General features: G+C 43.9%; 2 protein-coding genes across 13 annotated transcripts in view; one reads left to right on the top strand and one right to left on the bottom strand.

Moving 5' to 3' along the window:
- AKAP9 (A-kinase anchoring protein 9) overlaps positions 1–4,940 on the top strand; it is a 119,632-nt gene extending 114,692 nt beyond the window's left edge. For 8 of the 12 annotated variants that reach the window (XM_087775190.1, XM_087775163.1, XM_087775168.1 and 5 more), the window contains 5 exons: positions 124–356; positions 1,362–1,447; positions 2,228–2,348; positions 3,561–3,700; positions 4,376–4,940. In XM_087775190.1, the coding sequence (XP_087631316.1) occupies positions 124–356; positions 1,362–1,447; positions 2,228–2,348; positions 3,561–3,700; positions 4,376–4,419 (624 nt within the window). In that variant the 3' untranslated portion in view covers positions 4,420–4,940. Of the gene's footprint in view, positions 1–123; positions 357–1,361; positions 2,370–3,560; positions 3,701–4,375 lie in introns of those variants that run through there. The other 4 variants (XM_087775176.1, XM_087775152.1, XR_015708309.1 and 1 more) reach the window with 3 other exon arrangements.
- A 400-nt stretch (positions 4,941–5,340) lies between these two features.
- Positions 5,341–17,858, bottom strand: CYP51A1 (cytochrome P450 family 51 subfamily A member 1). Its single transcript, XM_009466613.2, has 10 exons — positions 17,645–17,858; positions 16,629–16,727; positions 15,449–15,625; positions 11,121–11,247; positions 9,832–10,006; positions 9,535–9,654; positions 8,921–9,116; positions 8,222–8,317; positions 7,122–7,290; positions 5,341–6,451 (listed from the first exon to the last, which is right to left on the bottom strand). The coding sequence occupies exons 1-10, from the start codon at positions 17,795–17,797 to the stop codon at positions 6,273–6,275; spliced, it is 1,491 nt and encodes a 496-aa protein (XP_009464888.2). The 5' UTR covers positions 17,798–17,858; the 3' UTR covers positions 5,341–6,272.
- Positions 17,859–22,144: the final 4,286 nt, after the last annotated feature.

Below are 22,144 nucleotides of genomic sequence, written 5' to 3'. Positions count from 1 at the left end.
ACGTTCAACAAGTGTGAGCAGTAGTGCTGTCTTCTCCATGATAGCAAGAAATGATGTCAAAGGTCTTAGACCTGTAATAATTCTTGGAGCTTATGGGGCCTTTTGGTTTTTTTCTTGTTGTAGAGAATTTATGGCAAATACCTACGAGCAGAGAGTTTTCGGAAAGCTCTCATATATCAGAAAAAATATTTGCTGCTATTACTAGGCGGATTCCAGGAGTGTGAAGAAGCCACGCTGGCCCTCATTGCACGAATGGGTGGACAGCCTTCCTACACAGACCTTGAAATCATCACGCATCGTTCAAAGGGTTTTACAAGATTTCGGTCTGCAGTCAGAGTGTCCATTGCAATTTCAAGGTAAACTGGAGGAAGTTAGGTTTCGAACAGATATGACTGTGCAGTCTAATATAGACTTTTCTAGCTCTCTAGTGGAATCTAGAACTTCTCATGTTCCATCCTGTTTAAATTTTACATTTTTGGTAGTCATGAATATAGTAGATACTGTGTAGGGTGACAAGTTGAGCAGAGCATAGGTGAAATCTGTAATAGGAATAAGCAGTCTGACTGTAGTTGAAAATGGCTCTGCATTTGATAATCAATCAAAGATGGAGTGTATTGGATAAAGTCATGATATTAGAAAAAAAATTACTAGCAATTCTAGGGCATGCACTTATTTACAAAGGTATTTTCTGCAACAATTACCTTTAGAGGTTAAATTCTTACATGTAAGTATAATACAGATTTATAAACTAACTTTATTCATCTGGGTAGTCCTTTGAATTCACAAGACTAGGTCTCAGACTGAGGATGAATAGGAATAGATGAGGAAGAAAAGTGAAAGTTATTACTGCACGGTACTGCCATGTTGCTAGCAAACCTTTGCAAAGGTTTGAATCCCCAAACGCTTCTGCTTGCTATTGATCTGAGCCTCGTGTGCAGTATAAATTCAAGGAACTATTCATATACCTGCTGTAAGTCAGGCTTTTACTCATAGCGCTCTGCAGGTACAATTCTGGGGATGTGACAGGGCAAAAAGTCTATTTAGTGTGATTTTTAAATGCTGCTGCCCTGTTGCTTAGGTGCTTGAGCCGTTTGCTGTCCACTTGGACTTACGCAGCACCTCTGGAATCACTGCAATTGCAGAGGTGGAGCTGAGAGCCGATTTGGACAAAAGATGTTTTTCTTAGGGATGTGTATAAGGATGTTCTCTACTTGATCTTCAGGATTTAGACGGCCATCCATTAATTTTGCTTGGTGTTCAAGAAATTCTTACGCCTTCTAGAATACAACAAGCAGATTATTTTTAGCAGAGTATTTCATTTATCCTGAAGTTTTTTGTTTTGTTTTTTATTTGAAATGCAGAATGAAGTTCCTGGTTCGTCGATGGCACAGAGTTACGGGTTCTGGTATACTAAGTATCAATAGGGATGTCTTTAGCCAGAACGCAGGTAAATCGTAGTCCAGTAATGACTGAAAAAATGGGATTCACAAGGCACACCACTGCTGAATGGGAATGTTTTTTAATTTTTATTTTCCTCATGTGGAATGAATGGGGTGCTGTTCCCCCTTCCTTTTGCTATAATTGCTTGGATTAACCTATTTCTCAGGTTTCTGAGAGTTTCCATGCTCAGCACAGGCACTAATCTATTTGCTTTCTCTTCAGTCTTGTTTTGCTCCATTGTGGGTGGGATTTAAAAAAAAATATGACAACTTTCCCTATGGAGTGTGTTTGTAAAAACAGTTTTAGCTGCGTCATTGGGTTTCTCTTAAGAGATCTGCACCCCCAGCTGTGGGAGGGGACAGGGATGGACAGGAATCGCAGCAACTATAGGACCCCGCAGTGGCAGCAGAGCCTTTTGACCAGCCCTCCCCGGTCTTTTCCTCAGAGCAAAAGCCTGTCATTCTTTTGTTAGAGCTTAAAGTCTGGGAAATCTGGTTTTCTGTTTGCTTTTTGGTAGGAACCTAAGGAGAATCAGAAGCTTTTTTTTATTAATCCCTGGCTATCTCGGTCTGCACTTAAAACCCTGTCTTGCTCAGTCTGTGAGAGTTTTCTCATTGACATCAGTGAGGCCAGGATTTTGCCTCAGGTTTTCTCTGAAGCAGTCTGAAAGTGGTCTACGTTTGCTGAACACCGTTTTTGTGATATGCAAACAGAAAACTCCCATTTGAGATTCCCAGTAAAGTGCAAAAGGTTTTTGTTTTCAAGACATTGTTTTTTGTATTTCTAGGTAATGAATTACGGCCCGATTCACTCTCTGGTGGCATGGATCTTTACGGAGAGCAAAGGCATTCCTATAGATCCAGGTCAGGCATGGAGTCTCCTAGATCTCCTGTAAACTTTCAACATAAGTACGTTTCATTTTAGATCATTATTCTCTGTCAGAACACTGTTTAGCTAAATGAATGCATCAGTGCATACAGGTTTGTAATCTTTGATGCCGTAAGATTTTTTTACTTCTTTTGTAAGGATACATAGCAAATTAGATCTCGTGCCTTCAGCGCGCGTTTACTCATCGCCTGATCAAGGCCAAAGCTTGCAGACTTCTGCTGGCTGGTTTATGTCCTGTTCTTGCAACTGGTAGTAGGTGCCGGGGTGGAGCTACGGTTACCGGCCTCTGTAGAGCCTAGGCTCTGTGCCTACGCAGACCTCTGCAGCCCGTCCGCCCTTCTGCTTGGCAGCAGGGTGCGGTGGGGAGGGGCGGCCTCGGCTGCCCTGGGCCGCAGGAAGGGGAAGGCGGGAAAAGCGGGGCCGCTGGCGGTGGCTGGGGAGGGTCCCCCGCTTACCGCGGGCTGGAAGGGATTGGTGCGGCCGCGCGGCCGGCGCGTGGGTGGAAGCTGCTTGGCAGCTCTGCTGCTCCTTCGTGACTGAACCCTTTTGGATGGCCGTGCTGAGCTGGGATCCCGGAGGTATCGCTGAATCAGATGCCAGCAAAACCAGGTATTTTTCACCAAAGGCAAGGTTTTTAGGAGTGCCATCAGCCTTTGATGACTTCATACGGACTTGTGAGCTCTGAGCTTTACTGAAGATCAGATTCCTGCCATTTTAGATCTTTATTTTTATGTAAGTCACCTCAACATTTGTAATCTTACTATGTGGCAACCATAATAGTTTACATGGAAAAAGTGTTTAATCTATTTTAGCCACTTTTGACTTTTACTTATAGAGAGTAACGAAGAGAGACAGCATCCTGTAGATGGCTGTGTCCTTGTTCACACAAGCTTCTTAATAGAAAAGCAAACTTGAGTCTACCACGGCTTCTGCTGCAGTCTCAGTAGGAATTTGCTGGTCAGTCATTGTCCCAAAGAAATGCAGCAACAAATCACGTGCAACAGAAAGAAAAGGCAACTGGGAAGAGTGGTTTCTGTGGGGGAGGCAGTGCGATGGCTTGGGCAGCAAACGGCAGGGAGGTTCAGTGGGTATGCTGTGCCGGCTACCACCCGGCTAGGCTAAGGGACATGCAGTCAGTAAGGTATCCCTGCTTCCAGTATTTTGCTCTGTCTGCTGATTTGTTTTATTTGAAATTTTGCTTTTTAAAAACATCTGCCTTCTCCTGCCCCTAGGTTCCACGGTATGCATGCTGATGTAAATCCAGTCTCTTTCGCCTGTTCTCAACTGCAGAACTACGATCCTGAAAGAGCTTTAACAGATTACATCCATCGGCTGGAGGCGCTACAAAGGCGACTTGGCAGCGTGCAGTCAGGTAAGGGCTCGGCCGTCCTCCCCGTGGCAGCACAAGGCACGGTTCCACCTTAGAAAGCGCGTGCTGGTTCCCCGAGATAAGTAACAAACTTCTGATTTCAGGCATTTTCAGCCTTGAACAAGAGACTATTCTGAGCTGTAGCAAAAAGCTCATTAAAAAGAAAATTGTAAAATTCCTTGCAGGGACACATACAAGTGTGCTTTAATTACAGATTTTGAGTTTATTGCTAACACTTTAACTTTCCCCGATCTCATAAATGTGCAGTGAGGATTCAGCTGGCATCTTAATAAGATTTTAAGCTAGATGGAGAAAAATGTACCCAAAAGATTGGGATGTGGGAGTACAAGGGGAATTTCTTCTCCTACCGCTTTGATTACAGAAGTTACGGCCTTTTTGTCCCATAGATGGTGGCTATTTTTGTGCTGTAAAAGGAAGACATCAAGCAAATTGTCAGATCAACGGGACTCAATTTATCAAACTTGATGTGGGGATGATTTTTGCAGTTAGTGTTAAAGTCTTACTTCAGCATAAAATCCATTGTTTGAGGAAGTTTTGTCCTTAAAAGATTTCCCGTGTAAAATCTTTCCCGCTTATTCAGCTGAGTAACCTGGCGTTGGCGAATTCTCATCTACTTATTCCAAGTAACCTCGATGAAAATCTTCCTCCATCTTACAGGTTCGACTTCATACACTCAGCTGCACGCGGGTATGAGAAGATAATAACACCCCTTCAGCATCTCCATCACTGGCAGTGACGTTAGCGGATCGCCTCCCGTACATCTGTGCTCTTTCTGTGCTTTTGTACACTGTGTATATTGTGGGACCAATATGAACACAGCTATACAACTGTATACAGGTCCACCCTGGCAGACCCACGCAGACTGGGATTTATGTATATAGGCACTTTGTGTTCATGGGGAAAAACAAAAACAAAACCAACCCCTACCATTAAATTTCATGTATATTTGTGGAATGCTAATTTAAATGATTAACTTATGAAGTGTGTATTTATCAAGGGTGCAAAAATGAAACTTGTGTATTAATGAAATTGAGCTACGTTCAGCAAAGTTTACTTGCACTTTTTCTGGCAAGGCTACTGAAGTTACATGACTCGTAATATTTGCTACTGGCAGTGCAGACAGAATATCACTTGTAGAGACCTATTTTTGTAATGGTAGAAGTTTTGAATTTTATGGGTATTTTGTCAAAGTACTGAAATAAAGATGACTTCATGCTTTTAACTGTGTTCACGAACCACTCCCTTTTTCACACTGAAAAGGTTGTTCCTACCTGCGCTCCTCCTACTCCTGGTGCTGCTGCTTTACTTTTACAGACTCCAAAATGCTGCTACTAGCGAGAAGAGAGGACAGGCACAAGCTTGCTTTCTGAAGAGGCTGGAGGGGAAGATGCTGCACTCCCTCAGTTGCTGTGACTGATACAAACACAAGGTTTTATGACAGTTAGACCTGAGTTTAAGACGGGAAAGGTGGCGCAAAGCCCTTGCTACAGCGAGCACTGATGAAGGGGGGGAGCTCTTTGCATGACCGACTTCATACTTACAAGAAAAGAGTTTATTACATATTTACTTAGAAAATCTTTTCAGAATTGACGGGGTTGAGCACAGAGAACTTCCACAAGAGGTTGGTTTGTTTATAAATTTAATTGAAAGTTCCTGTGAGCCAGAGCTCATTACCATTTTATCATCACCATTCTTGAACCAAACACCATTAACAATCCTGCATGAGTCAGTACAAAGGGGGACAACACTCAGCTATTTCACTTAATTTGCGACCATTTTATACACAAATGTTATTTACAAAATTAATGTTGTTTGTATCATCATGTTGTTACTTTCACACTTACATCAAGCTGCCAGAGATCGCTACTTTCAGAAATTTTTTTTAGAAAATTATTTGTTGCTTTCTGAACCTAAGCATTTTACAACAGCTTCAAGTTAGACATTTAAATCATTTATTCTCAGAAAAAGACTTCTCTGTGAACATGTTGTCGTCTACCTACTACTCACCTGTACAGTAACATTTTTTTAAATAAGTACATGGGCACCTCCAAGAATCGGCCAAGACCACACCTAGTTCGCTTGGAACAGAATCACAAATACCAAAGGCAGGGCACCACCACGTAGATCCCCCCATCAGTGCCTGTTCCCGACGGATTTACTGTAATTGGATACAGGAGTAAGGTACGCAGTCTTACCCCTTGTGATCTGGGGAAAAGTAATCCTCAATTATTTTTCAAAAGCAAAGAGATCCATTTATAGAAACGACCTATTTCTTCACCTTAAAGAGCTGGCATGCACCTTAGAAGTGTTACACCAATAGAAAAAACACTTTTTCTTTAAAAATGCAATGAGAAATTTGTAGAACAAGCAATTATACACAGCAGCATTACATGGTGTGGGCAAACACAACAGATGCAGAGACTTCGCATTTGGTAGATTATGGTTGCTTTCCTAACAGTAGATGCAACAGTTTCCATTTGCCACTCATTTTGTCACGATTTTACTCCAAAGTCTGTTAGTTTACACAACTTAAGTAAGGTTTTAGCTCCAGAATTTACAGTGACCTCCTCTTATATCTGATAATGGGGTTATTAGGGGTGTGTATCATTGTTGTATAATTTATAGTTGGAAAATAGTCATTGACGAGATCAAATTCATACAAACGAAGCAAAGTAGACCAAATAGTCTTAATCTGAACATAAGCAAAGTTTTCTCCAATGCAGCGATGACGGCCTAGAAGGAAAGCCATAAAAAGCAGTTAGAATTCTTAGTTATCCAATCACCTTTGACAACAAGCTAAGTTTAAAAATTTTACACGGACAGTAATTGCTGCTTTCCTTTCTAAACGCGAGTCTCTGATGCTGCACATACACCATTATGTACCTCCATCGAAGTCTTGTTTATATAAGCTGTCGCTGCATAAAACAGACTGAGTAATTTGAATGAGATTGTGGTGCTCTGTCCTCACCGGAAAGCATTAATTTATGCATCCCTAAAGAAGCATTTGCAACACAGCAAAGGTATCAACTCTGACCCTGCTGTGGTGATATTTACAAACTGTTTTGGCAGTTGTGACTCTCTCCAGATTTTTGCTCTGCTTTAAACTGACTTTGTACTACCAGATTTTTACCTTGACTCAAAAAGACTTGAGTCAAATATCACACACGCTAACCTAAAGATTTGTTTTGATTGCTACTCTGAGTGATGTATACAGCTATTACTAATGCAAAGCTATCAACTTCATTCTTTTAACAGCACTTTCACAGTAAGAAAACTTGCAGGCAGCAATAGCAATAAAAACATAGATTCTCTGATGCTACGGGGTGGGAGGTGCTGTACAAGACGAGCAGTACGAGCCACTTCAGTACACATCACTCAGAGGGCGCTGCCTTTTCTTACTCACCAGCGCCAAATGGAACATACGCAAATTTCTCTCCAGCTGCTGGGTTATCTTGGAGATACCGGTCAGGCTTGAAGTCTAGAGCATCCTTCCAGGAGTCCCTGAGTCTGTGGTTAACGGTGGGAGATACACAGACCTGATGGCCGGGGGGAATATTATATCCAGCAACAGTCTACAAGACAAGAGACGAGACCCCACACATCACAAAATTTCTCCATTTTTCTTTTTAAAAAGTGTTACCTGAAGTGCTATTATCATGAGGCTTATACGTCAAAAGAGATTTTGGCTAAGCTCATTTAAAATCAATGCAGCCTAATACTTTATTGTTTTAACTGTACAGGGCACAATGTTCCAGTAGTTGCAGGAACCTTTCAGCTTCTTTAACAAGGCTGGCAATTCTACAGAAGGAGTTTTTAAAAAATGAATGAACTTAAAATTTGTTGAAAGCATTTGTCATGGGAGGGACAGTCCTTTAAAAAATTATTTGACTTTCTATCTTATTTGTACAAACAGCAAGCTTTCTTTCAGATTTACCTAGCTTGTATTAAGTGCAAGCCAAATTTTTCCAAGAGAGCTATTAAAAATACCTGGCAAACAAACAAACAAACAAATCTTTAAATGGTAGCACCAAACTAAACTCAAATGAGGCTCATAGCTAAAAGAAAGGGTCAGTTTTGCTGAATAAGACTGCAAGTGGCTGTTACTAGGTCCTCTCAGAGCCTTCCCTTCTCCAGGTTCAACAAACCCTGTTCCCTCAGACCCTCCTCACAGGACAAGTGCTGCAACCCCATACCATCCTGGTGGCTCTCTGCTTGCTTCACTGCACCAACATCTTAATTGCTGGGGGCCGCAGGGGTCCAAAACTGGACACACATAATTCCAGACGAAGGTAACAACTATCAAGTTCAAGGCATTAATTGCTTTCCTCGATCATCACTGGCTACACTCCCACTGATGTAACCCAGGGCACCATCAGCTTTCATCCCTGCCAGCCAACGTGGCTCACTCATGTTTTTCCTTCTGCCAACCAGGACAACCCCCCCACCCGGCCTTTTCCGGCCCTGTTCTACTGAAGTGACCTTAGCTCCAACCAGTGTACTCACCTGGGGAGTTCTGGCCATTCTCATTATGGTCATTATAGGAGGTCTAAGCCTAAGAGTTTCTTTTAGACAGCGATCCAGCAAACTGAGATCCTTGAGCTGAAGATATAGAGAAAATGATATATCGAAATATAGCCAAGTTTATTCAACACAAACAAGATGGTATTTTATACCATTTAAAAACAAATTTAAAAAAAAAAAATCCGAGTCAGCAGCTCATATTTACATGTACTTCACTAGCCACCCTGATAATTTCTTTTTCATTTGATTCAATTAAGAAGGAAAAAATCTCTGACCAGTGCAATTACAACTAGTTTCTTACTAACCTGTCTCACAAGTGTTTTCTGATGCCTAATTAAAGAACAAGGTCACACTGCATCCCCTTCCTCAATGAGAATATGAGGATCCTCCTCTGCTGCAGAACTAACATTTCTTAAATAGAAATTGTAAGAACTGTAATTTCCTTAATCAACACTGATTAAAAAACCAGTAGCAAGCTGAAAATTTACTTGGAGAGGAGATGGAGGAGATATATTGGCAAACAGTGTTATCCCAGAGTGACTGTGACAGATACTATTCTAACACAAAGCATATGACTATATTTTGCATTTTTTGTTGCATTTTTTGGGGGGGTCTGGTTTTTTTGTAAGTAAGCATCTAAAAGTATAAAAATACACAGCAGGAATAATGTAACACACAAACCTGATCATAAGTTAACGGTGGCAAGTCATCCCCACAAACTGCTTTTTGTTCTGCGTAGCACTGTTCCTGTATTGATTTGTCTCTGGCTATGAAGAAGCCAAGCCAGGCACTGGTGGTGGAGGACGTGTGCTGCCCTGCCAGGAGCAACCCGATGAGCATTCCACCGATTTCCTCATCTGTCAGCGGACGGCCATCCCTGCATTGAAGGGTGTTACGTTAGAGCTTCATTTACAGTAGTATTTACAAATTATTCTAACGTACTTCCTTCTCCTTCTTCTCTTTTGTTGCCTACTCTAAATGGAGCAGCGAAAGATCTAGGGGTAGGGAGAAGAGAGACTGTCTAGGAGCCTTAAAGAAAATCATTACTGAACAGCCAGCAAAGAGAATGGAAGCAACCTCGTGACCACTGATGGAAGTCTCAGAAATCTAAATAACCATTTACAAGTAAAGTTTGTAAGCTGGTTTTAAGAATACAGCTAGGACCAATTGCTGGCAACAAAACCAATTCAGAACATGAGGGAACGTTTCTTATTTTTGGTAGCTAGTTCTAACTGAAGAGCTCAAAGCTAAAGTAAAATATCTATAAATGACAAGTCTTCAAACCCTTTGCTTACTTGTATGAAGCATCAAGTAGAGTTTGGAGCATGTCATCTTCCTTCTCCCCAGACTTTCGACGTTTCTGGATAACCTTGTAGAAAATATTCTTTATTTCTTTGTGTGCTCGATCTCGACGTCTGTGATTCAAAACACTTCTATTAGCAACTTTGTATAAAGTAACACGTAAAATGCTTACGAGGATTTACTGGGACGTCTGGAATAGCTTATGAACAAGAAACGGGGGACGAGGGAATCCAAACAACAAAGACATTTAGATAAAATGCTTAAGTTGCTTCATCTGTTATTTCTGGTACCTGAAGCTCGGCAAAGGTAGCCAACCTGGCAGAAGCCAGGCAGCATGAGTAAAACCCCCATCCAAGTCGGCATACAGCTGAGCCACCTTCTCATTCAGTAAGCTTCTGATTTCTTTCCCATGTAAGCAATGGCTTGCTGTCAAGATGATAAGTTCTGAAAGGGCTTCAAACAGGTCTGTGGGAAGATTTGAAAAATGTTACTGAAGATGCATTTCAGGCGAGATGTTATGTTTTACAGGTTATTCTTTATTTTTATTTTGTAGAAGAGAAAAATAAGTAACTGGACACAGATTAATAATTTTAAATAGGTTTAGATTGTTTTTCTAGGAGAATGAAGCATCAAATTTTAAATTTCTGTGTGTCTCTCTTCAAACAACTTTTTAATTACATTGCTGATTTCAACAACTTTTTTCTAAGGTATTTCTCTCTAGAAATTTTTCTAGGAGAGCTAGTAATCCTCCCAAAGTAAGCGATGCTGCACAAGCTCAATCCTTAATAAATATAAAAGAAGTCACGCAAAAAACCCTTGAAATCCAAATCCATGGGAAACCAGTTAGTTTTGCTGCTCTCTGAATTATTTTTATATAATAATATTTATACATTTAAATATAAAATGACATATTATCATATTATTAACTATATTATATATTATATACTTACAAAATAAATAATATATTAAAATATAGAAGTATATATTTAAATATAAATATAGATGTTTAAATAAATAATATTTCTGACACGGTTATGCCACTGTGGTCTTGCAGCAATGGTGATGGGCTATCTCCAGCAGGCTAGCTAGGAAAGACAGGTGGGAAATAAAAGAAGAATTCCACCTAGCTCACTAACCTAACCATATCAGCTTCAAGGATGTAGTTTTTCAGTGTAGAAGATCCCTGAGCTAAGATCTCTGACATTGGCTCTGGCAAGGCAGAGCAGCATCTTTTCCTACGGACTAAGAAGTGGTTACGCTGAGTTGACTCATATCATGCAAAACGAGCACGATTCAGCCAGGCAACAGGTGCACTCGCTCTGAGCTGACTAAGAAAGCAAAAGTAAGATAGTCCTTCGCTCCTTTCAATGATTTTCTGAGCAGCTTTATTCTCCAATAGCCTTAAATTTGATTAAACAAAATCTGCATTTTGCACATTTCTTCTGCTGGTCAGTACAGTTTTACCTGTGTCATTTTTCATTTCTTTAATATTGCAGTAAATCATTTACAAAAACATACTGCATTGGCCTTAATTCCTTCCCAGAAAATTGGGAGGAAAAATGCATCTGATCTTGCTTACTTTTTTCTCCACTCTCTCCCCATGCTTTGAAATACTCCTTTGTTTCTTCTTCAATGACAGATACATGCTGCTTAAACTGGGCGATATTTAGCCCAGTTTTGAGCATCTTCTTCTGTTCCAAAAATACCTAGAGGAACCAAGACAGAAAAAGCAATCAGTAAAAGGATCATCATATTAATATAATTAATAACTTATTATCATTTGTACTATAAGAACACACAGAAGTAAAAGGAGATTATGATTAGGACTGCAGGGTACAACAGATACTCTAAATAATAGGTAATATCCCATTTTTCACCTTCTTTGTTTTTCAAGTGAAAGTTTAGTAATATGCAAGTAAAATACTAGCTCACGGGAGCTCCAATTCTCTCTTTTGCAGTACCAAAACAAAAAATAATTTTAGTATCTTCATTAAACTTTATCCCTGAAGATACAAGAAGCATTTCAAGACTGAAATATGGAATGCACTTCAGATACATAATCACAGACCTGTCCTTGCAAAGTCTGGATTCAGTCCGTGCTCCTTGTTATGTGGCCTCCTTGCTTTCTCTCCCCCAGAGCGTCTGTCTTCTCTCATGCAGTAATACCTTACCTCTGGTCTAGAGATGCACCTTTCTTTTACAAGGCCCTCTGACCTCACTGCCCAGGAAGTCAGAGAAGCAGGAAGCAAATTGCTTCCTAGGAAAAGTGAGCTTCACATCCTTTTCACCTCTTCCTCTTTTTCTTTGTATAGACTCATAGCTAACAAACCTCTTGGTAAAAAGCCCATTATTAGATGAGAATCGTTTAATGGATTGACAGGACATCTACTCAGAAAATTATTCAATGAATTTTAAGCCCTAATTATGAATTATGGCATCTGCACTATAGAGAGAAGAGAGAAGAGGGGCTCAAAAGAAAGTTCTGGATGATTCATCAATGGTAGAACATCAATGAAAGTCTGAACAGCTCTCTAAACGCCTTCCCAGTAGATGGTATGGATGCTATCTATCTGAATTTCTGTAAGGCCTTTGACACGGTCCCCCACAACATCCTTCTCTCTAAACTGGAGAGGGATGGATTTGATGGGTGGACTGTTGGGTGGATGAGGAATTGGTTGGATGATCACATCCAAAGGGTAGTGGTCAACAACTCAATGTCCAGATGGAGATCAGTGACAAGTGGTGTCCCTCAAGGGTATGTATTGGGACCAGTACTGTTTAACATCTTCATCAGTGACATAGACTGTGGGATCGAGTGCACCCTCAGCAAGTTTGCAGATGACACCAAGGTGAGTGGCACAAGCTGACATGCCTGAGGGACGGGATGTCATCCAGAGGGACCTGGACAAGCTCAGAAAGTGGGCCCATGTGAACCTCATGAGGATCAACAAGGCCAAGTGCAAGGTCCTGCACCTGGATCAGAGCAACCCACAGATGAAGGGATTGAGAGCAGCCCTGCCAAGAAGGACTTGGGGGTACTGGTGGATGAAAAGCTGGACATGAGCCAGCAATGTGCTCTCACAGCCCAGAAAGCCAACTGTATCCTGGGCTGCATCAAAAGAAGCGTGGCCAGCAGGTCGAAGGAAGTGATTCTGCCCCTCTACTCTGCTCTGGTGAGACCCCACCTGGAGCACTGCCTCCAGCTCTGGGGTCCTCAGCACAGGAAGGACATGGTTCTGTTGGAGTGAGTCCAGAGGAGGGCCACAAAAATGGTCAGAGGGCTGGAACACCTCTGCTATGAAGAAAGGCTGAGACAGTTGGGGTTGTTCAGCCTGGAGAAGAGAAGGCTGCAGGGAGACCTTATTGCAGCCTTTCAATACTTACAGAGGGCTTATAAGAAAGATGGGGACGGCCTTTTTAGCAGGGCCTGTTGCAATAGGACAAGGGGTAACAGTTTTAAACTAAAAGAGGGTAGATTTAGACCAGATGTAAGGAAGAAATTTTTTACAGTGAGGGTGGTGAAACACTGGAACAGGTTGCCCTGAGAGGTGGTAGATGCTCCATCCCTGGAAACATTCAAGGCCAGGCTGGATGGGGCTCTGAGCAACCTGATCTAGTTGAAGATGTCCCTGCCCATTGCAGGGGGGTTGGACTAGAGAACCTTTAAAGGTCCCTTCCATCCCAAAGCATTCTGTGATTCAATGTCTGAAATGAAATCACGGTGGCAGCACTATGCAAAAAAACAGCTCACTGTAGCTGAATGCATTATGGCCACAACCGGACATGCTACCTCACTAGCTTCATACAGGGAAACACACAACTGGAGATAATCAGGGTACGCCAATAGCAAAGTCCCTGCATCTCCTAGCTGTGGAAAAAAGTAGCCCAGGTGATTTTCTGAGGAACCTGAACCTGCAGAGATAAAAAGGAAGAAATCCTCCTATTATCAAAGGTATGAATGAAGTAGACTTATCCACAGACACCCAAGGCTTACTGAGTCGTATGAGAAGATTTATCTCTTGACTAAAGAAGAACTCAAACACATTCTAGGGAAAAAACTAGGGTAACTCTAGAAAAATACTTTATTTCAGAAAAAAGCAGTATATGGTAGACCAGTGAGGTAGGCCTTAATCATCCCTATATGCCTGAAGAACATAGTTGTAAGAAATGCTCATTTCCAAGGAGCTTACAGAAAGTTCTATAAAACTCCTGAAGGATGAGATGAAATCCCATTGAAGAACTAACTCTTGAATGAAGACAGACATTCAAATCCATCCATGAACTGTAGAGTGTGAAAGCAGAAGTCAAAACAGCTGTAACAACAAGTGCATGAACTTTCACAGAATTAAGAGACAAACCAGCACCTTTCATTTTCAAGCAGACATGCCACAACAGTCAGAATCCAAAGAACAACCACAACACAGTGAAAATCTGGCCAGCTTAGCAGCCTATGTCTGATTCATGCACACTTTTCTGAAACTAGTATATACCAGCGACTAACATGAAAGATGTATTGGAGTCATGTACCCTCTACACTCTAGCAGCTCCAAAAGGGATCCCCAACTCCATCCCTGATTTTTTGAAGAAGACCTCTGACTGTCGGAACTGGTAGAAACAAGTCTGTTAGAATGGTCCCACTTGTGGAAGAGGTCTCCTAGGACACAAGAAACCATCTCCTACTTGTTATCCAGGCGGCAGTCCTGCTGGTTCATTCACAAAGGGATGGGAGGAACTACCCAAATCTGTCAAGTGCAAAAAAACACAGCACCCGAACGACCAAACAATCCTCCCCCCAAACTTTGTGACACTGTCTATCCACAATTTAACACTTCCTGACAAAGCAGGAGACAACTAAGTTCTCCTTTACTTACTTACAAAGTGGCAAGTCATTGGTAGTCACTTGCATATGAGATTTCCAAAAGAATGGAGTAGGAACAACATACATACTTTGTGGATCGCTGCCAGTGTAGAGGGCAAGAGACTAGTGATTACTGCCCCTAAGCCACAAAATTAAGAGGGCAACAATCACTGCAAGTACCTTTGGCAGGGGAGAATGAAGAGGCATGCTAAGGAAGAAGAGTCCTGATGGCCACAGAAACTACTACCGGTCAAATGATCGGCATCTATACAAACAAAATTAAGCCAAAACTGAAAACCCAGAAATAAAGTATATCACAATGCTGTTTCTGCCACCAGACTGTTCTGTGCAACAGGCTGTCGATGTCAACATACACTGAATAGAGTCCCAGTGGAGCAAGCCTGTCCACAGAAAAGTCGGATTCTGCAGTTTAAGAGTTTGTCATGACAGACAACATCCACAAACAAGAAAGCAGCCAATGCTTAGCTCGGAAACAATGCCACATGACATAGCCACTCTGCTTCCAGACCCATTCAGACTGTATTCTGCAAACATGGACAAAAATCGTTCTGTATTAGCAAGACAAACCTTGTAGTGCAAATTGTCAAAGTAATACCCCTGTATCTAGATTTGGCGTGGCATAAATGAAAAATTATCACTCTTAAAGCTCTCTCAGAGGGAAGACCTAAAGTTGCTTGTAATGGAAGTAAGTAAGTAAAGTAAGTAAGTAAGTAAGTAAACTGCAGTGAGTGGCATGCTGTAAGGGAAGGAAAAAGAGACTCACTTATTAGTTTTTCCTCTATGGTGGGATTAGATGGTTTCTAGAACAAAAAATAGCATCCAGGCTGACAAATGGCCAGGTCATAAATAAAGCAACCAAAACATGTTCAGTCTTGATTATCCAACTGAGACAATTCACCAACTGCATCATGCCTTGCTGCCAGAATTGCGTATGAACAGACAATTCCATCACACAGAGCCAAGAGCTCAGGGCTGCTTACTCAGAATTTAAATTATGCTACTTTTCTACTCGTATGTAAAATACATACCGCATTAGGGACATCATAAGCAACTCCCTTGCCAAAAACTGGTGTAGTTAACTGAGAGTATACATCCTCTGCATTCAGATCCTCATTTTTACTATTGAAGAGTAGAGCAGCAGCATCACTACCCAGTAAGTATGTGAATGTCTTGCCAACCATAGTGAAACTGAATACAGGACCATACTAAGAGAGAAAAAAAAAAACCTAGTTTATTTTAAAGAAGAAGAATACAAATCATTAAATCCATATCTCGTTATGTACAGGCTTCCATAAATGACTTACTCTCCTAAGTGTCTAGAGACTTAATAAAGATATAAATATTTTAAACCACATTTAAATTCTGTTCTCAATATACTTACTAGTGATATCTAGCATTACAATGAACACACATGATCTTGCACATTTTAAAACCATTTAGTTTAAAAAATGTAAATAAAAGATCAATTACACTACAAAAACTAGCAGGGACCTCACAGTACATACGGCCTCCAGTAATTTACAAACACTGACTCAAAAAATTCTGGATTTGGAGTTATGCAAGGTAAGTAAGAGCAAATAAAGTTTAAAGGTCCCCTCCAGTAGATCTTCACATACTAAATTTGGCTTTCTCTAAGCTAACCAAGCTAAGATTTAAGCTTATGTTTTAGACAATGTTAAACACATCAATAAATCTTATTTCATTGGAATGAAGGCTCTACTGCCTTAGTCAATTTCTTTTGGGCTGTTATACTGTAAAACCTACTGAGGTTTTATACACCAGCCCTTTTAACATTGCAGAGGGCCTTACAATTAATCAAATTGCCTACAGAGGTGGTCAGCTACATTCCAGCCTGGTCACAGATTAGTAAAGAGTGACATTAAAAGTTCCAAATTTAGGCAAGAAATAACATCATAGAAATAGCTTTTTAATTAACTTGTGATTCAGCTACAAGCATTACCCAAATACACAGGCATATTTTTTTTTAAATTTGCATCACAAGAGAGATCTCAGAAAACACTATTTCTCTAACAACAATGTACCTAAAGAGATCTGAAGAAAACAGAGCCTACTCTGCACGCTCCATTCCATATTTGAGGTGGTAAATGGAAATGAACTGCTTTTAAACAGGCTCCAGATAGAGAACTTAATAGATGAGACACAAAAATATTTTGCCATATGCTCAGCCAGTCGTGTGGGAAAACATACCTTGTCATAAGCATTTTCCAAAAATTCAATGGGACTTTTTCCAAATGCAATTGCATGTCCAAGGAAAGGGATGCTTGATGAAATATAAGGCGGGTATTTCTGAGGAAGAAAAATAAATACTGAATTTTCTTCAGAGAGTAATAAAATCATGTCCATTTACATAAAACTAAACACAGAAGAGGCTTTAGACATGTTTTGTTTCAACTTTTTTGTGAAAAGGCCAACTTTGGACAACTGATTATTTTTTTAAATACAGTAACAGTGAGCCACATTTAAAAGCAGCAGAAGTTAAAATAAAATTTAGTTTAGTGGTGGACTTGGCAGTGGTAGGTTAACGGTTGGACTTGATGATCTTAAGGGTCTTTTCCAACCTTAACGATTCTATGATAAAATGAATACGATTAAGATTCTTGCTAACCTGCCTCTGAAAGCAAGGCACAAAGATACAGCAATTGGAAAGAAGGCAACCAGAAACAAAACAGGGTTGACGATTTGTTAAACAGTCCCCCAAAAGCATCAACCTCAGCTCAGCAACGAGTCTCCTACATACGTGGGAGCCTTCTTTTAAGCTGCACTGATGAAACAGGACCGGGCACGGCCTTTGCTTCTGGAAAACCTAAGCACCTCTTCTTCATGTGGCATCAACCAGCCGGGCAAAGGGACAAGGCAGTGCAACATTCCCGTCAGAAGCCTTCCCTGGGGAGCTGCTGGGAACGCTCCTCGCTGGCCAGAGCCTGCTCCCGCACGCTCGGGTTTTACCGCCCGTTTCTCTGCGCTCCCCAGGAAGGGCTGCCCAGAGGCGAGCGCACCCCTGCTCCTCCGTCCGTCCGTCCGCACCCTGAAGGGAGGCTGCCCGGCTCCTCCCGGCCCTCTCCCTCTCCCCTGCGGTCGCCCTGCGGTGACCACCCCGTCCGTAGGAGGGCGGCGGAGGCCTCCGCGTTCCCCGCCCCAGCCCATCGCCTCTCCCCGGCCCCGCCGCGGGCGGCCCGAGGCTCCGCGCATCCCCCAGCGCCTACCCTCTGGTCGGACCCGACGTGGCGCCGGTAACCCAGCTGGAACAGGCAGCCCAGGCTCAGCGCGAAGGCAGAGGCGGCCAGCGCCAGGGAGAGGGGGTTGCCGAGGGCCACCCGCTCCAGCAGGGACCCGCCGACCTCCATCAGGCTCAGCATCTCCTCAGCGCCAGCCGCCGGGCTACGGCCGCACGCGCGCCGGCCCCCTCCGCGCGCCGCCCCGCCCCTCCGCGCTAGGCTGATCTCTGCCCATGTGACGATTCCCGCCGCCCCAGCCAACCAGCGGCCGTGCGCCACGGGGTGACGGCGTCTGCCGGGCTGCGAGCGACGCCATTGGGCAGGCGGGGGGCGCGGGGCGGGGCGCCGGGACGTGGTTGGCGGCCGCAGGCCCCGGCCCCCAGCCCCGCCGCCCGGCGCGGCGCCGGAGGGGGAGCGGGAGCGGGAGCGGGAGCGGGAGCGGCGCCGGGGCCGCGCCCGCCTCGCCCGCAGCGGCGCTCCCCCGCGGCCGTCGCCGCTCCCGAGGGCTGCCCGCCGGAGTGGCAGCGCCCGAGGCTGCCCCACAGCGCCTGATCGCCAGGCTCCTCCGCCTGGCCTTGACCGGGCCGAGCGCTGCAGCCGGCGCGGCCCCGTCGCTGACCGGTGCGGCGGCCTCTGCCCGCTGCCGCCTTCCTCTGAGGCACCGCTCAGCCCCGCGAGGCTGCAGCGGCTTCCCGGTGCCGCAGCCCTCGGGTAGCAGCACGCTAGGGAATAAACGCGCGGACAAAACATGCACGGGAATAGAACTGGGATGGGATACACTCGTGTGGATAACTTGGCAAAGGCAGGAGCCACTCCGGTGGATAAAGCATGTGAATGTACACGCGTGGGCCGAATGGGCACGGGTGCGGACTCATGCGTGGGTAAACACATGTGGGTATGGGCTCCCGCGGCAGAAACATGGGTGTGAACTTGTGTGGGGTAAACACGCATGGGGAGAAGCTCGTGGTGTGGACTTGGGTTGGGGTACGTGGATGTGAAACACGCATGTAGAGAAACACATGCAGGGGGACACGTGTGGGGGTGAGCTGCACCAGGGGGCCCACCTGGGATAACCCACACCAGATAACCCATCCCAGGTAATCCATGCCAGGTAACTCACCTGGGATAACCCACACTGGATAACCCACGCCAGGGAGCCCACCTGGGATAACCCACACCAGATCACCCACACCAGGTAATCCACACCAGGTGACTCACCTGGGATAACCCATGCGGGATAACCCACACCAGGTAATCCACCTGGGATGACCCACACCGGGTAACTGACCCGCACCAGACAACCCACCCGGGATAACCCACAGAGGGTAACCCACCTGGGAGAACCTACACCAGAATGACCCACCCATGCCAGGAAACCCACACAGGATGACCCACCCGTGATAATCCACGTGAGCTAACCCATCCTGGATAAACCACACCGGAGAATCCCCCCGGGACAACCCCCCCATGGTAACCCACACCGGGTAACTCCCCTGGACAACAGGCTGTACTGTACCAGCAGCGTTACTCAGACACACGCATTCTGTGCAGCAGAAAGAGGTCAGGCTCGTAACCAACAGGCCCCTGCCCAGCACACGCCGTGGTCATCCCTGCTTTGTGCGTGTCAGGCCTTTATTTGCCCGATGATCGCACTTGCGAAAATCATGCCGCTCAAAAAGATTTCACAGATGGGGCGCCTACAACAGCTGCATTAAAAATATTAAGTTCAAGAGAGGAAGCTTGGTTAGAAGCCATGGCAGATCACAGCAGTATACATTAAAAACTGGAAAGCTGTTGTCTTCTTGGTTGTTTGCTTCACCACCCTCTTATCTTGTGATGTATTTACACGCTTTGGGGGCATACTTCAATGCTTACATTTTACTAATGGATTGAATGCCTGATACTCACTACTCGGGTCAAGTCGCTGTAGATTTCTTAGTGATGTAATGGATTTGGGGAGCTGGCCAATATCATAATAATTTAATTTGCAATTAAACAGACCACATACTGCAGCTCCCCTATGCTGTCTGGCATTTCCTTTAATGCATTGAGATATGTCCAGTTCCCTGAGGCAAACCAGTTTAGATAGCTCCTCTGGAATTTTAGTTAACTGATAAAGAAAGAAAACCATTTATTTAGATACAACTCCTTCTGTGACTGACATTCAGTACTGTCAGTTTATGAAATAAGGATATTTCTGGTGGCGACAGTGCCAGTCTATTTCTTTCAAGTAACAGGATTTCCAGATTAGTTAGATTAGCTATATTTAAATGCAATGTTTTTATGTCATTGTTGTGCAAGAGCAAATGTTTTAAATTTGGGGTTTCAAAAGCAAGCAGGGGCAGGCTCCCTAATCCTTTATCATTTAGTCTAAGTGTGAAATTCTCATCTTCAGGCAACGTATACGTTGATCCATTTTCATCACTTTCAGGATTCATTGCTGATTGTATTATGTCTGGTCTGGCATCTCCACTGACAGCTTCTGAAAGGATTTGGTTTAGTTCTCCACTATCCTTTTCAGCTGTTGTAAGTAGCGTGTGTTTTCTCACACCTGTTTCAGAGACACCTTGAAGCACTGTGGCAGCATTTATCTCAGCTGAGAATTCACATTCATACCTTTTTTTCAGGTAAATCACTTATTGATTTATTTTCTGTCATTTTATGGCTTTCCTTGTTGCCAGCTGCTTTAGGAACTTCACATGAAATATAACTCAAACTTTTCATAGTTAGGTCGGCCACTTTAGGATTCTCTGATGAATGCAATTAGTCTTTCCTGGCACCATTAACTGGCATCTCATGAAAGCTTTTGTTTAGTCCTTTTGTATTTAGACCACTTGGAATTTCACTTTCTTCCTTCTCCAGAGACATTGTTCCTTCTCTTGGGTTGCTAATTGATTCTTATCAGTATTTTTTAAGAAATCAAACTGTAAGTGTGAAATCTATATGGAATAATATGTTTTAACATCAGTGGACTGAGCTAGCAATTTTAAGAGATCTTGATAAAAATCCAGACTTCTTCCACATCTGTGAGCCTTCCCACTGGTCTGCTTACCCTCCAAAAGAGATTACTTTACTGCAGTGCTTGCTACTTTAATACCTTGTTTTTCCAGACAATAGATTACAGATCACAAAACGTACATCACAAATGTGTGATTTGTTGCTTGACATTTCCCAGAATAGCCTGACCCATCTCGAACAAGACACTGCTCAGCTTAGGGGCCATTCCACAGTTCTCTGGAGCCCTGTTTGCATGTTCTTCCAGCTTTAATTTATTATGTTAAACTTTTGTTCTCTTGCGCTAGTGATGTATCATCATAAACAGTATTTTCACAACCTCACTTGACTGCCAGTTGACAAACCAAAGGTATTAGTTGGTCTTTTCCTCTCCCCTTAGACAGATTTATACCGTCTTATGTTGTAAGTCTTCAAACACAAGCCCTCAAACAGATCTACATTTTTTCCTAGTTCTTTTAATCCAGGTCTTTCTGCTGATGGGGTAAAGTTGTACAGAATTATTATAATATCCTTACCACATATTAATAAAAAAGCTTTAAGGTCAAGTGGAACCTTTGCAAAGCACGTACGTTGTTTCTGTTGAGCCTGTACCTGCAATTTTTCAGTAACGGCATATTTTCTGAAGCGTATCTAGCTGCGAGCTAACAACGGTAGGGAACCCCCTGCCTTTACAGACTAAGTTCTCCCTGTCGCCAGAGCAGCAGCAGGAGGCCCTCTGGGCTGCGTGAGGCGTCTCCCTCAGGACCAAGGCCTTCCTCTCGCACAAGCCGCTGCCTTCCCGGTGCCGCCGGCAGAACCAGCCCCTGCACTCGGACAGCTGCCGCCGGGGAGAAGGGAGGCCGGAACCCCACCTCGGCACCCGCCGCCACACCAAGCCCCGCCGCTGGCGACACGGCGCGGCCTCCCCCGCCCCGCCGCTCCCCTCAGGGCGTCCGCCGTTGGGCGGCAACCAAGGGCGCCTCCCCCTCCCCGGGCGCCGCAGGAGGGCGGGGGGGGCGCTGAGGGAGGCTGGGCCGCCGCTCGGCCCCCCGGCCCCGGCGCGGGGCTGGAGCCGGAGCCGTAAGAGAGTCTGTAAATTTAAGGCCGGGGACCGATTTGTGGGCGATTTGGGTTTTGCCGCGGTTGGGCCTGTCGGTCAACCTCAAGTCATGCGGCCGCGCCTCACCACTGCAAAGGGCACCCAGTAGCCGATGGGTGCGCTCCTGGCTCCTAGCGAGGCCTGCACTGAGGTGAACAGTCCTCAGGTCAGCATGCTAGCCTGACGGTTCATTATTCCGCTTGATAAAACTGTGCCTGTTTTTCACAGTTCTAAGTTTTCAGTTATTCTTTTGCCTTACTGTGTCTGGCTGGAGTATGCTACTTGCAAATCCTTGCTTCGTCAGCTATACAGTTACCCACTTTTTTAAAAAGTGCTGGTTAGATAAGCTATAGGAGTCGAGCTGAATATCTCTTGCTTACAAAGGCATAATTTTC

Source organism: Nipponia nippon, unplaced genomic scaffold (assembly GCF_047370975.1).
Source record: "Nipponia nippon isolate SJK-2023a ecotype South Korea unplaced genomic scaffold, ASM4737097v1 scaffold_1, whole genome shotgun sequence".
NCBI lineage: Eukaryota > Metazoa > Chordata > Aves > Pelecaniformes > Threskiornithidae > Nipponia > Nipponia nippon.
The sequence above is the reverse complement of the archived record's forward strand: the minus strand, read 5'-3'. Positions and strand labels throughout refer to the sequence as shown.

Excerpts from the sequence above, each read along its gene's own strand:
- CYP51A1 (XM_009466613.2), bottom strand. The coding sequence starts at position 17,797 with ATGCTGAGCCTGATGGAGGTCGGCGGGTCCCTGCTGGAGCGGGTGGCC. Across the intron at positions 15,626-16,628 it reads TGGAAAATGCTTATGACAAG|TATGGTCCTGTATTCAGTTT; the intron begins GTATGTTTTCCC and ends TTTCTCTCTTAG. Across the intron at positions 9,655-9,831 it reads CTACCTTTGCCGAGCTTCAG|ACGTCGAGATCGAGCACACA; the intron begins GTACCAGAAATA and ends TTTGAATCACAG.